This window comes from Thunnus maccoyii, chromosome 14 (assembly GCF_910596095.1).
Source record: "Thunnus maccoyii chromosome 14, fThuMac1.1, whole genome shotgun sequence".
NCBI lineage: Eukaryota > Metazoa > Chordata > Actinopteri > Scombriformes > Scombridae > Thunnus > Thunnus maccoyii.
Window position 1 is genome coordinate 28,947,906 of NC_056546.1, and position 14,949 is coordinate 28,962,854.

A 14,949-nucleotide genomic window follows, 5' to 3' on the forward strand; every position below is an offset into this window, starting at 1 on the left:
GAGAGAAGAGCCACTATGCACCTTGAACCATCTCATTAAAAAGATAAGTATACATTTCTTCTATTTTACTAGCAGATTTTCATTATTGGTCAATATTATTCTAGTTCTGTAGTTGTTAGTTAACTATTAAATGCCCGTGTGAGAAGAGTACAGAGGAGCAGAGATATGAAGAGTGACAATCCTCCTCTTCACAAGGTATATACACATTTATTTATTTAGTACCATTGTCTAATTGTAACTTATGTTTCTATAAATGGTTAATTCACAGGGCAATACATACTAAATTACATACTAATGCTTTATAAGCACTAATAAGTGTCTAAATGTTCAGCATCTGTTCACTTCCTCTTCACTAATATACTCTATATGCATTTGTTCATGCATTGATAGGAGCAGTGGTGAGATGTGTGACAACTTGTACTTAGATTCATATTTACACGGCATCAGTGCTGCACTGATGAGTGTGATGAAAACGAGCTTTGACCTGTGATTTGATAAAGTGCTGTCTTTCTGTCTTTCAGTGTATTTCTCATTGGGACGTCAACAGTATCAAAGTCATCACAGCAGCTCTGTTACAGGTAGTGAACATCATCCTGTGTGCCATCATCCCCCCCAGCAGGGATCCAGGTGGATTCAGGGTCTCCACAAAGTCTTCAAGTGTTTTGTCTACATTCTGAAACCTTGAATCACTACTGTGTAGAAAATGCATCATATAAATAAAGTTGCCTTGATTTACTCTAGAGTTTGACTTATTTATATTAGAGGTTGAATTTGTAGGGCTAGTTTCCTTTGCCAGTTCTTTGTTTTGTTATGTAAGAATTGGGCAGTACTATAGGCACCTCAGGTTTGATGTAGGCAGGCAGGTAAAGGACCAGCATGCACCTGGGAGGGTCTATAGATTTAAGAGAGGCAGCAGGAGTTTACTCACTTGTCATGGATAAATAAACCACAATAAAGCTTCCAGATGTGAATGTGTGAACTGTGTGAATGTGATCAGGGTGATCCTGCACAAGAGTCTTCCTCTCAGTGAAACTTCCCTCAATAAATAAAGCTCTACCAACACACTGCAACCAACATGGGTTTTGTTCCTGTGTAATCATACTGCTATATGTTACATTTTGTATTTTTCAGTAAATAGACAGCATTCTTAGCGGAGGCAACTTCCACAGTAGATTAGATTCGATTCAACTTTAGGTTCAATTTTTTATGAAGTGCAAAATAGTGCAAAACAGTGAGAAAGAGTCCACAGTTACAAGCATTATATACAGAATACTGGGTGGTATAAATGTTTAATTTACCGCATATTTTCCTTGAATCAGACATTACTGTTATAAAATGATGCTGTCACACTCATTTTCATTCATAAATATCCTTTTGATGCATTTTATTTGTAGAGATATTTAATTCCTCATATCCTACATATTTTTCAAAGCAAATTTAGTCTGTGATTATACTTGTTAATGTTCATATTTTGTCAGAATATATTTATTCATATACTTTCAAACAGCCTTCTATGTGTTGCTGAGTGATAACTTTTCTAACCTGTGCCATGTTGTAATGCAAGCAAACATCAAACACACATGTAACAGACCATCATCGATGAACCGATAGCGACGATTATGCTGCTGTTTAACAGTGTTTCGCCCATAACATCGTTAAAATGTCCGATGGTGTTTTGTTTTCCCAGTACGCGCTCCCGGGAGATGCACCGGCGTGTCGCGTTTCACATCATGGAGAGGGCGGAGACGCTTGCTATAACATTGCTGTATATGACGGCTGTCGTTGAATCTGTATCAGTTAATGGCCAGACAGCAGCAGCCTCTGTGTGAGAAGTTGGGACAACAGTTATTATTGAGACTGAGTTGTAACAAGGTAAACATGTTTCAGTACCGTGCCGGTGACATTTTGGAGCGCACCCGTCTCTCTGCCGTTAATCCCTCCCTCTCTGTGTACTTGGCCAATAGCAGCAGCTCATACTGAATCACTTCTTTTGCCGCTAAAACCAAACTCGCTCCAGTTTTTGCCTTGTGAAGCCGCATGTATATGTGGAGGAAAGTAACAGAAAGAGGTAGGTTTTAACTCAGGATTTAACATTAGCGTTATATTGTTTTTGTGTATTATCTTATGTTTGACTCACTGCACACGGACATAGTCGCCGTTGTGTGAACGAACACACTGTCCTCTCTGCTCTGCTACACACTTAAGTTAGGTTATTTCAAAAGATTGAAAACTACTTAAAATACTAACTATTTAAACTATGAGCTGCATTTTTAAAGTAAGAAACTGTACATTTAAACGAAGCGGTAACGTTGTCAACAGTTATCAGCTAGCTTATATGTAACGTTATGTAGCCGAGACCACCGTTATAAAAACGTCCAATTTAACGTCTTCTTGGTTATCAACGAAGGTGCACAGATCTTATAACATAACTTCGTAACTTTTCTGGATTCTTAAGGTTATATCGTAAATTCGGCGCATAGATATTCCCCAAATGCTACTTCAGATCACTGAAATCTCGACTTGAATACGTGTTCAGTGTTAGCTCTGCTAACGTTGTCCCTTTGTATTTTGTTGGATGAAGAAAAATAACAAATAATTACTGCTCTGAGAATATGAATTTGTTGATCAAGGAGCATTCCACGTCACAGTTTAGTTAGCTCTATGATTTGTGAAAAACATTTAGTATTATAAAAATATTTCTGTTCCAGAATAAGTAATTTAACTTAAGTAAGTAATTTCCAAAATGACAGATGCGTCTTTATAAATTCAAATTATAAATAACTCCCAAACAGTCATTGTTACTAAGCAGCAACACACGATCAAATAGTGCTTTATAAAACAGGATCTATGCACAGTGTGTGGCAGCTGATCCTCTGGAGACTGACAAACATGTCTCAGGGGACAAAGCCACATTTTGTGTGTGCAGCGGACTGCACAGGTTGCTAAGAAAGATTAAATGTAGCTTATGATTGAAATGATTTTTTTCCAGCAGCTGAAAATGGGAATCCCTGGTTTGCTGCAGTTCATCAAAGACGCAGGAGAGCCTGTCAACGTGAAAAAATACAAAGGGCAGACCGTGGCTGTGGACACGTACTGTTGGCTGCATAAAGGAGCTTTTTCATGTGCGGAGAAGCTCGCTAAAGGAGAACCAACTGATCAGTTAGTGTTTTTATGATTTCAGCTGAATGACAAAGAGATGTTGGTCAGAAGTGTTTTAGTATTAGTTTTTAATCTACTTGTAATGAGGGTTGAATGCCCAGAACTGATGCTGGCTTTTTCATTTGTCTGCACTGCAGGTATGTGTGGTACTGCATGAAATTTGTGGACATGCTGTTGACCTTCAGTGTCAAACCAATTCTGGTGTTTGATGGACGCAATCTGCCTTCAAAAAAAGAAGTGGAAAAGGCCCGCAGAGAGTGAGTGTTTACTTTGACTGTATGTATTTATGAATGTATGGATGCAGGACAGATCCATATCCTGGACAGCCTATTGTCTACCACCTCACAAGTCCTGAAAGACTTTTAGAGACACAAAAATAGAATTCATATTGTTATTTTGGCAGGTTTGTTATTTTTGCATTTTAGTTTTAATCTGTGAACTTAAACAAGTTTGTCCTTAAGACTGAGGAGAGATACGAGTGTAATGATGCCATGATGAGGTATCGCATATGTTTTCTTACTGCTGCATATTTATACCAGCTTGTTTGCATCTGCACCTGCCTCAGCTGAATTTCTCTAACACTTGAGTGATTTTGTCGACGCTGGACGTTTTGGTTAATAACATCACTTTGAACTGCAGATGCCAACTTGACTTGTAATAAAATGAACCCACACAGCAAACTCTGGTTGTGTCCCTATTTGGATTTATTGTTGTACTTTCAAGGGGGTCATGTATGAAGGAATTAATGTATCGAACATATCAATATAACTAAAATTAGGTCAGTTAGAGATTCATAATGTCTGTTTTGGTTACCTTCCCATTAATATCCAGCCCTATCTTAACAGGAAACGGAAGCACATTATCATCCAGGTTTGTCTGAGAAGCAGTGATGAACTGTGCCAAACACACGCCTAACAAACACTCAGACAATGCTTGATTTATTTGAAGGACTGCATTCCAAAACTGCAACATACCAACATTGTTTGTGTGTGGAGGTGCAGAGAGAGGAATGTTCAGACCTGTAGACAGGTGAGACTCAACAGCTCCGACACAAACAAATGTTGAGACATCAAGGACCAAAAGACGTCCAAAACTTCATTGTTATCCTCGGCATGAAGCTGAACTGCGTCTGTGAATGCCACAGCATCACTGCCCCTGACTAAGTGTTCCATCATTAATTCAATTTGATTCATGTACCATCCAGGCGTCGAGAAGCCAACCTTCAAAAAGGCCGGCAGCTCCTACGAGAAGGCAAACTCTCCGAGGCCAGAGACTGTTTTACCCGCTGTGTTAACATCACCCCAGCCATGGCTCATAACCTTATTAAGGTGAGGACTTCCTCCGTCCTGTCAGACGGATTTAAATGATATGAATGGCTCAACTGCTGTAGTCAGACATCTTCATTTTTCATCATGTAATGAGGGATTTCATTGCACTGCATGTTCACTCTTGCATTGAATTAGAAAAGAGTTGGCACAAATCCCTGTTCATAGACTATCCATTTGGCTTGCATCTCTCATTAGTTATATTCAGTATTTCTCTATTTTACTTTTCAATACATGTTAAGAGTGAGCTGAGTGAATGAAGATAAGTGAGGATAAAGACTTTTATGCTCTGAACTCGATAACTTTTTCGACACATTTATCCCATTTCAACAAGACGACATTATCACACCAGACGTGAATGATGACAGAGAGGGAAAACGGAAGGAATGACAAGATGACAGCTAGTTACAATTATATAATTGCAGACCCACCCTATATGTTGTGTAACATACAGTCTATTCATACATGACTGAACTCAATGACTCAACTTTACTTCACACCAACAGCCATGCGACTAGAGTTGGTGGAATGTTTTCAGTGCAGTGTAGCAATTTTGAATGAAGTTATTGTAAACTTGTTCACAACAAAACCCAGGCAGTACAGACTCTCTACAGTCTCTTTTCCAATGTGCATGTCATTTTTGGCCACATCAAAAAGGCCATAAAAATCTTTGATTTGGCTAGCTCAGGGTATCTGGAGGTTTTGAAGAGTCTTTTAAAAGTGTTGGATTTAGTTTCCTCAAAAAAGGCCACAGAAGTAATGAAAAAGTCTTCAATTTAATTTATAAAGGTCTTGAGCATTTTTACTCGCCTGCTGTAGACAATAACATTTGTTACAGTGGTGGCATCATGAGAATGGTGCACCTTTGCTGCGGTTACAGCGCGTGCTGCTGCATAGCATGTATTACTGTATAATGTCAGCAGGGGGCACTCACTCTACACAATGCTTTACACAAGTAACTACACTACTGTACTATGGCTTGGAATGTGATGTTGCATCATACTGCATTGAGATTGTACAGAAGGCCACACTGTAGATTTTAGGTATTCAGTAATCTACCAACTGGGAAAGTATCATGTTGTAGAAAACATTATGTAACTTTATTGTTCCACTCTGCACTTCAACTGTGGACTGATGCTGAAAATCAAAATGACACATTTTAGTTTTGTTTTTTTTAGTAAATACATGACTGAGAGATGAATCCAATGTGTAGAAGGACCTTAGCATGTACTAGCATACACTAGAGGTAAAGTTTTTCTGCATAAAAGTTTTTTTTGTCAGCTCACCCCAGATTCAAAATCATAAATCTAAAGATGAATTAGATCAGACGATGTAATAGCCTTATATGTACATCATAACTGGGCCAGTTGCATATCAGCAGGCACGTTGGAGACGAGGGGACTGTTTCCGGGCAGGTGTGCCAAACAGTCCACCTTTAAATATCAAAATACACTTGAACTACTGTCAGGAGATGGTTAAAGAGAGGGAGACAGCTGTCTAATGCTGTCACTCTATATTCTCTGAGTTTGTGTTCAGCTCATTTGGTTTTATGTGCACAGACTTGTGTATGAAGAGGACTGTAAATGTCTTCGATGGAATAACAGGATGAAATATTGTATGTGAGTGTCAAGTGTGTTTATAGATAACAGGAGGTTGTCTTCTTAACTTCACAGCCCCGACCGTGCAGGCAGACACAGCCTGTTACAGCCTGTTAAACCTCCATTTAAAGGTTGACACTTTTTATGTGCTACCACTGTATTTTGTTTTATCGTTATTTTTGTATGTATGTGTTGTATGGAGTTTCGTCACCGCTAGACCTATTGCACTGTTGCTAGCTTCAGTAGCTAGGAAGCTCATCCACTCATAGTGAGCAAAATGTTTTAGCAAAAACTTCAAAATTATTCCTCTGCTCTGCTCACATTCACCGTCACCTTTCTGACGCTCGCTCTCTCGCTTAACCACTCACTCGCTTACGCTCTGCGCTATTCCTTAAAAGGAGTTACGCTACCAGCAGTTTCCTAGGCAACGACACAGACGTTGACTCGCGTTTCGAAACAGCGCCGCTCAGAGGCTCCCAAACGCTATTGATTTCCGAATGAATGGATATTTGGCGGTATTTTTGGCATTTAAAAAATGTTTTTGCCTGGCGGGGGTTCTTGTAGGTGTACTATTATAGGGGAAACACTGTATATGCTGTAAATGTCAGTAAATTCATGCACTTGATAAATAATTGTAGTCTTTATTGTCCAATCTTTGACTGGTGTGACCATGAAAAAGCTATTCAATTTTATTCTGCATGCTGTTTTAAAAGGTCTTTGAGCACAGCAGAAACCTACATGTGCTGCCTGCTCCTCTGTTTCTCTGCATCACTCAGCATTATTTCTTGCTTTATGGTTCCATCCAGCAGTGTTGCATGTTGGTGAAGTTAAATATAACAGAATTCTTTTTTTTTCTTTCTTTTTCTTGAACCAGGCTGCGAGGGCGAGAGGAGTGGACTGTGTAGTGGCTCCATATGAAGCTGATGCTCAGTTAGCTTACCTCACTAAGTCTGGTTTGGCCCAGGCTGTCATTACAGAAGACTCTGACCTGCTGGCATTCGGCTGTAAAAAGGTATCAAGTACTCTACTGTGTACTGTGGTAAGAACAACAAGGAAGTTAGCTAACCAAGCAGATCATAATTAGACATGACAAAGTGTTTAGTCAGTGTTAAAAAAAAAAAAAAAGATATCAAAGGCTTCAGTGTTTGTCGTGTCTACAGCTAAAAATATATTAGACAAAAGCAAACATAGGCTTCATGAGCCCTTGATCATACATTGCCTCCAACTCCTAACTCACTCATCTTTCACAATTGTTCAGGTGATCCTCAAAATGGATAAGCAGGGCAATGGCCTAGAGATAGACCAGAGTAACCTGGGCCGCTGTCGCTCTCTGGGGAACGTTTTCACCGAAGAGAAGTTTCGCCACATGTGCATCCTCTCTGGCTGCGACTACCTGGCCTCCCTGCATGGCATCGGCCTGGGCAAGGCCTGCAAGCTGCTGCGGCTGGCCAAAGACCCTGATATCCTCAAGGTGAGACCAGATAGCAAGAAAGTGAATCTGGATTATGCATTTAGCAAGGCTATTGCTATTTTAACTTGGGATTCCAAAGGTGCCTCACTTTTAAGCAGGGTAGATCAACATGGGAACTTTGGCTGCATGCTGAACCCGCTTCTGAGGAAAGTATGTTTAGGTTCATCAGACTGAAATCTAGAAAAAAAAATCTCAGAATCAGCTCATTGAAGCATTAATGAGTCTCTTTACTAACTTTATGACTCTTGAAAGGGAAAGTTCATTTTGGATCTTGGAAATATTAGTTTGATAAAATAATCTTAACTCAAGGTCACTCAAGGTCCAGGTCAGTTGTGGTTGAAAGTGCAGGAACAAGCTTGTAAATGTACTATGAGTGAAGATTATTTTGTCAGATTGACTCCTCTCTACTTGTACTACAGCTACAGTACATTTTAAAACAATCCATTATCCCATAAATATTACTTGTGGCCACAGTGGCTGCTGATCAGGTTACATAGGCTCACTTCAAATAAAATGTTTCTGACCCAAAACCAGTTATGAACAGAAAAAGTGAATCCAAATGAATCAGATAAGTATAAAAAGAAATAGCTGTACAGTAGGATACAATTGATTCAACATATGAGTGTTTAAATATTTTGCTTGTCACGCCTATTATTATATGTTGTAAGTATACAATTAATAAAAAGTAATTTTAAAATTTTAAATATTGGTAAAAAGTTCTCTGCACTATTATTTAATAAAATATTCAGCAAATGCATACAGACAGTGAGTCAGAAGCTGTCAGTCAGTCAGTTGTAGTTATTTTAGCATAACTGTTATTGTGTTAGTAAAAGCTGTGAGCTCTTGTTGCCCCATCAGGTGATCAGAAAGATGGGCCAGTACTTGAAGATGAGTCTCGTCGTCCCTGAGCAGTACATCGAGGGGTTCACCAGAGCCAATAACACCTTCCTCTACCAGCTGGTGTTTGATCCTGTCAGAAGGAAGGTTGTACCCCTCAACCCGTACCCAGAGCACGTTGACCCGGCCACCCTCAGCTACGCTGGCCTGTATCCTCCTGTCCTCAATCACACAGCCTAGTGTCAGCTTTGTAAATAATGAAAATGATTTAGTTAGAGTTAGAAATGGGGAAATTGTACGTTCCTCTCCATCACTTGCACAGTATTCTGTCCTTAATGATGATGTGTGTAGTAATGTCGGAGATGACAAAGGCTTGCAGATGGCTTTGGGAAACCTTGACATCAACACAATGGAGAGAATAGACGACTTCAGCCCAGACAAACCCATGACACAGGTATCACATCGGTTAGAGCCATGACGAAAGTAATTAAATGCCACATTTCATTTAGAACAAATTTGCAGTTTTTGTTTTAAACACATTCCAATTTCCTTTTTCCAGCCATCTAAACCTCGCAGTTGCAGCTGGAACGCCTCCCCAGCCTCCACTGGACCCAGTATCTGGAGCCGAAGCTTCAGGCCAGCCTCCGCTGCCCCGCCCCAGCCTGCTGCCTCCCCAGACAGGCCTCTCTCGACCAGGGGGAAGGAGAGAGTCGTCCACCTGGATGGTCTGAGGCTTCCCTGCAGAGAGCTGCAAGTGAAGAGACCAAGAGATGGTGAGCTGTTCACATGCAGTTTTAAGATCACTTCTTTTTTTTTCTTTTTTTTTTGATACAAATACATAAATCAATCTCTTCTCACTACAAACAAATACTTCTTCTACTGTGTTTTGGGCTCTAAACACATCACCCACAGCATAAAATGTGACTGACGGCTGATGGTCGTGGTGAGTGAGACTGCGCTCAAGTTTATTCTGCAGTGAAACCTCTAAAACAATATTTATGAAAATTAAAACTGAAAAAGAAACTCAAATTGTATCTCTCAGGGACATGATCAGATAATAAGTAAATATATATTTGTCATAGATATATAGATGAGTATAAACAGAGCCACAGCTTTAATTTGTGTTGATAAAGGATTAGTTTAAAATGTTGCTCATTAGGGGTTCCAATAATGACCTCTTTATGCACATGAAATGAAATTATTTACATGTAAATGATCCCTGTTGGGAAAATGAGTCACTGTGGCAGCAAAATAGCTCTAGGATATTACAGAAATAACAATTGAACAAATAATTAGGAAAAATAAAAGCAGTGAGACAAAGAAAGTAATAAAACAATATGTATGCCTACCTTTTGATATAATAATAATAATAAACTCAGATCATTTATTTACATGATATGCAGCTTTATATGTTACTTTGTTAACTGGACTGTTCTTCTCTTTTTCCTCCTCTAGACTCTAGTATATCAGACCTGGATGTTCTGCAGCAGTACTCCTCCTCCAGTCAGAAGCGATCCAGGTCAGACCAGCGGCAGGACAAGCGGACACCGGCCAGTCAGCCCCGGCCACGCAATCGCTTCGCCACCCTCCTGCAGAGACGGAACCAGGAAGCTGAGGAGGACGGCCAGGCCACATGCAGCAGGTGACATCACAGGGATACATGCACATCTCATGATCATGTTTTTGACTTACTAGACTCATTATTGAGTAATCCAGACACATATGTTTAAAATGGAGTACAGTTTAACTATACTATGTATAAAGAATGTAAGTATGTTGTTTTTACATCTGAATAGGTTATTTAGAGAGGATTCAGTTTTCACAATAATAAAAATGTACTTCATTTTATTATTTAAATGAGCCCAATTTTTCCAAAATAACTAGGATGATCAGTTTTTTACCATAATCATGGCTGCAATCAGGTTAATGCTAAATGTTGTGGATGTGTTTTTTCCACATTAGATTCTTCAGCAGTTCCAGTTCAGCAGCCAGTCTGAGCACTAAGCAGTCTGTTCAGGAGGATTTACCTCAGAGTGTGAGTCCCACTCAGGACAAGTCCCCTCCCAGCATCCAGACCAATGACAGTGATGGCCCCGACGTCCCATCTTTGGACACCCCAAGCCCGCCTCAGACCCCTAGCAGCACTCCCCCCTGTTCAGCCAGTCAGGGCCTCGGACTGTTTGATTGGTCAGGCAGTTCCCCCTCAACTGAACAATCAAAAACGCCAAAGTCCACTTCAGGGCTGGCTGTCCTGCAGCTGTTTCAGTATAAGAGGGAGAGTTTCTCTTCAACCACAAAGACCCAGAAACCCTCTAGAGACACGTCACCCCCGCATCTGTCCTCCACTGACAGGAACCCAGAGGACAAGGACGACCTCCCAGACTCCCCTCCCTCCCAGGACAGTGCCTACTTCTCCCAGTCCCAGACTTACCTCACTACCTTCCACAAAGAGGAAGCCCCCACCTACAACTTCTCAAACTCCTACCAGGAGGATGCTGCGTCTGTACGTTCATACAAATCTCCACTGCCTTAATAAGTATCTATAAATGCCTTGTGGTTGATTCAGCCTTCACACACACACATCATTATCAGAGTACTATGATTCATGAGTGGGTGCACAGGAAGCTGTTTTGGTTGCTTGGCTTTGTGTGGTTACATGTGATGAAGCTACTAACCTTTCATGTGCTTCCGGAATATTCAGGAAATGAATTCAAGCAAAGATCTGGAGTCAGAGCAGAGTCCAGCACACTCAACAGAAGTGGATAAGAAACCCAGCATACTGAAATCCAAGGTGGGTTTCTGCCCATACAACATGATTAAGATTTGTGGTTTCATTTTAGTTTTGATTCTTTATATAAAGGCAATAATGTCCTCTCAGAGTTTTCTGCGCAACTGACCAGATGAGGGTAGTGTCAGCCTGTCTTTGAGAGCTGCAAACCTCAACGAATTTCATTAGCATGGGTTTTAGTGACCATGATATGTGCTGTTAATGATGTTTTCCACGCTGACATGGAGATAAAATATTACCATCCCTTATTTTCTCCATCAGCAAAACTGTGACAGAGATGGGGGTTGATATGTATGTTCAAGGAGGAGCATCTTTAACCTCCATGCAATTAAAGAGAAGGAGTCATAGAAACATTAAAGGACTGCAAAGTCTGGAAATAAGTCAATTGTACTTTCCCAACATAACGCTGTACTTGTACTACATATAACTATATTGTAGACCCTTGTTGTCTAACATATTATCTCATGCTTTCAAAAATGATCTTTAAGAGGGTGAAGCAGTCTGAATACATCATTTCAAACGAGGCTCTGAAATGACTCCTGTACTGTGGAATTTATTTGAATGTGATGACATTTAAAAAGATGATTCAATATTCTAGGAATATGATTATTTGCTCTCAAGAGTGAGGTGAGGAGATCGATAGCGGTTTCATGTCTCTATTAATAGTGTTCCTCATTATAATAAACTTTGTCATCGTCATTGGCATTACTCACAGTCCAACTCAACGACAGTTCATTCAGCGATCCACGTATGTTATGCTAGTAGCTGCTAATGTAGCCTGGAGCTGCTAGCCTCCAGCAGTGACGAGGGGCTACAGAGGTCTGGTAACCTCACTTCTTTCTGACTCCACAACCCCAGATGTTTGTCATTTTCAAACTTGTAGTCTTCAGACCCAACTGACGCTGACTCAAGTGACATCACTTGAGGAAACCTATCAGTTTTCACACAGCTTCCTTTGGAGACAACAGCCTGCAAACACACTGTGATGTGTAAAATTTAGTGGAGTTCACCTTTTAAATACAGAGCATGGTTAGCCTAGCTTAGCATAAAGACCGGAAGCACAGAGAAACAGCTTGTCTGGCTCTGTTCAAAGTTCAAGATACACCTTTAAAGTTTTTTCTCATTTTTTCTCATGAACAGAAATATAAAAACAAAAAATTGTGTTTTCCGGTGGAGTTACATGCTTTATGCTAAGCTAGGTTAGCTGACTCCAGCTCATTACTTAACACACAGACGTGATATCAATATTCTCATCTCACTCTTGGAAAAAAAGTGAATAAGTGAACTATTCTTTTAAACTTGATCACTGCACAATTGAAAAGTTTTTTTTTACTATATCAACCTTGTTTCATTCGTGACGTCTTGAAAATGATATAATTCATTTTTTATATATATTTTTTTGAATTTATGTCTTAATAGCAGTAAAGTTTAAGACATTTTGTGTGGCAGTAAAATGTTGTGTTTTCATTCTCCTATCCGTGCTCTTCCTCCCCCCAGGTTGCAGGTCTGTTGAAGCCCAAGTCCAGCAGCCAGGGTCAGGTCACAAAGGTGCGGGCGTTGGGTCCAGCCAGGGCCAGTGGACTGAGGAAGAAATCTGCAAACTCTGGGAAGAAAATTTCCTCCCCCAATAATGAAAACAACCCTGGTGTCCAGGCCACCATCAGCAGCCTCTGGAAGAACTTCAGCTTCAAAAAGTAAAAGAGAAACACTGAAGTTACTTTGGAAATGAATAGAATATTTTACGGAAGTTGAAACATAATGGAAGATTACTCATTCAGATTAGATCATTCAACACAGATATCATCTGACTGCATACCACACATGTATTAATCAGTGGATGAGGAATCCAAACATGCAGATTCCTCATCTTACATCCGCATTAATGTTTGTCAGTCTGAACCTGGCCAACTTCCTGCACATGTGAATGACCTAAAAATGTCTTGATAAGACCATTGTTTGTGTTTTTTTTAAAATACACAGTATACTGGGTTTTACCTACTTTTCTAACTACACTAGTTACTGCATTACTGATGGCACCTTTATTTTCACAGTTGTGACTAATCTTGTGACGTCTGTGAAACTTTGTTTTTAATAACTAAGTTAATTTTAATAAACTCTGCAACATGAGTTATCAACCACTGCTGGAACTTTCTGTATTCAAGTCTTGATAGCTTGTAAACTTGACTCAGGGTGTGTCAGAAATTCATCCCCATCACATACAAAAAATCTGTACCACTTTATAATCAGTCACCCTTTATAAAGGGTTTATAGATGATTAATTATTTAACTACTGCTTTATAGATCAATTATAAACCATTAATAAGAACAGTATTTTGGTTACCAGGTTGTGAAAAATCCATCTGGCACCATGACACTCACACTGTCTTTATACTGTAGCTTTTTAATTCATCACGTCAGCCGCTCCAACAGTGACCTTCTAGAAAAGAGCAGTAGAGCGTCTGAACCAAAATCCATTTATTAACAACTTATTCATATTCATAGTCAGACTTGATGAATTGTGAATTCACTCTATGGCTTATTGAAGAGAGACTTGTTACCCTTTATGAATGACATGACGGTTAATGACTCACCTTAGATTTTTCACAACCTGGCAACCCAAAAGTTCTAATTAATTACTTAACAGCTGATCTATAAAGCTTTAGTAAATTAGTATTAACTGTTTGTAAAGCAATTATTTACATCTTATAAAGAAAGTGGTACCAAAAAATCTTTATTTAATGTAAACATTTCTGGTTTCCTTCAAAATGTCCTCTTGCTTGAGATATCAAAACATTTCACAAGTTCAATAAATTCTCTTAGAAAAGTAAAATGTTGAGGAATTACAAGACTATACATTCATTTCAGCAGATTATTCATGAACCCAACTGAATTGAAAAACAGATTGGTCACATTGTTAGAAAAACATTGTCAAAATAGAAAAAAAAAAATTCTGGAAAAAACAGTTTTAGGCTCCAACTTAGACATGGGAAGTTATATAAACAAACTGTCATTTTTACATCATGGCCCTCCTTGTGTTTTTCAGAGATACTCAGAATATGACCCCCTGTAAGACAGGAGAGCCCATGTCTCCAGTCAAAGACAACCTGCTGGCCAACTCGCCTCAGACCGACACGAACTTAATCACCAGCTTCTGATGGATGGTTTGAATGTTTCATACAGTGCTGAGCGCTCTGTGTGGGAATGAAGCTTTTAAACATACCATGTATGTTAATGATTTCTCATCAACCTGTATTTCTTAATGTATAGTTTTAAATAAAGCTACTGTCTACTATTCCAAATGTATCTTGTTTGTAGTCTTGAGTTTCAAGAGTTTGTGCGTCACATCTTTCTTGCTGATGTCTGTTGTTTCAACACAGCAGTTAAAGAATGCGTCACCTAGCATAACTGCTGTAAAAATGCACAATGCATACTTGAGTGTTTACTGAAAATGCCTTACTTGCATGCAAGCTTAGGAATGGTGATAAGACTACTGGCCTCTAATGGCTTCAGAACAATGTTTACTATCTTCCCCTGTTGGTCTCAGCAGAAACAGTTGGTTCTCTCACTTCATGAATGATGTGAGATTGAGTGTGGGCTCTTACGTTTATCTTCAGTAGTGTCATACATAACCCTACTTGTGGTTAGAAGAAAATCCCACATCAGGATTGTTTTTATAATCCCACTTGCAATTTTGATTTGTCAGTCTTCACCTGCCTCTGTAGTATATTGTATCAGTAAAAGCAACATCCTATCAGATCAAACTGTTTATTC

At 39.5% G+C, this 14,949-nt stretch overlaps 1 protein-coding gene across 3 annotated transcripts; it reads left to right on the forward strand.

Moving 5' to 3' along the window:
* The first annotated feature begins 1,953 nt into the window (after nucleotides 1-1,953).
* exo1 (exonuclease 1) lies at nucleotides 1,954-14,477 on the forward strand. Of its 3 annotated transcripts, none has more exons than XM_042434420.1 (14): nucleotides 1,954-2,068; nucleotides 2,990-3,159; nucleotides 3,297-3,416; nucleotides 4,364-4,487; nucleotides 6,957-7,094; nucleotides 7,341-7,553; nucleotides 8,412-8,599; nucleotides 8,742-8,844; nucleotides 8,950-9,163; nucleotides 9,846-10,032; nucleotides 10,353-10,893; nucleotides 11,083-11,181; nucleotides 12,676-12,872; nucleotides 14,222-14,477. In XM_042434420.1, exons 2-14 carry the CDS (start codon nucleotides 2,999-3,001, stop codon nucleotides 14,331-14,333), a joined length of 2,397 nt encoding a protein of 798 aa, XP_042290354.1. In that variant the 5' UTR covers nucleotides 1,954-2,068; nucleotides 2,990-2,998; the 3' UTR covers nucleotides 14,334-14,477. The 3 variants fall into 3 exon arrangements, with proteins under 3 accessions (XP_042290354.1, XP_042290355.1, XP_042290356.1); XM_042434421.1 differs by having other exon boundaries at nucleotides 2,993-3,159; XM_042434422.1 differs by having other exon boundaries at nucleotides 1,956-2,068; nucleotides 11,092-11,181.
* The last annotated feature ends 472 nt before the right edge of the window (nucleotides 14,478-14,949 follow it).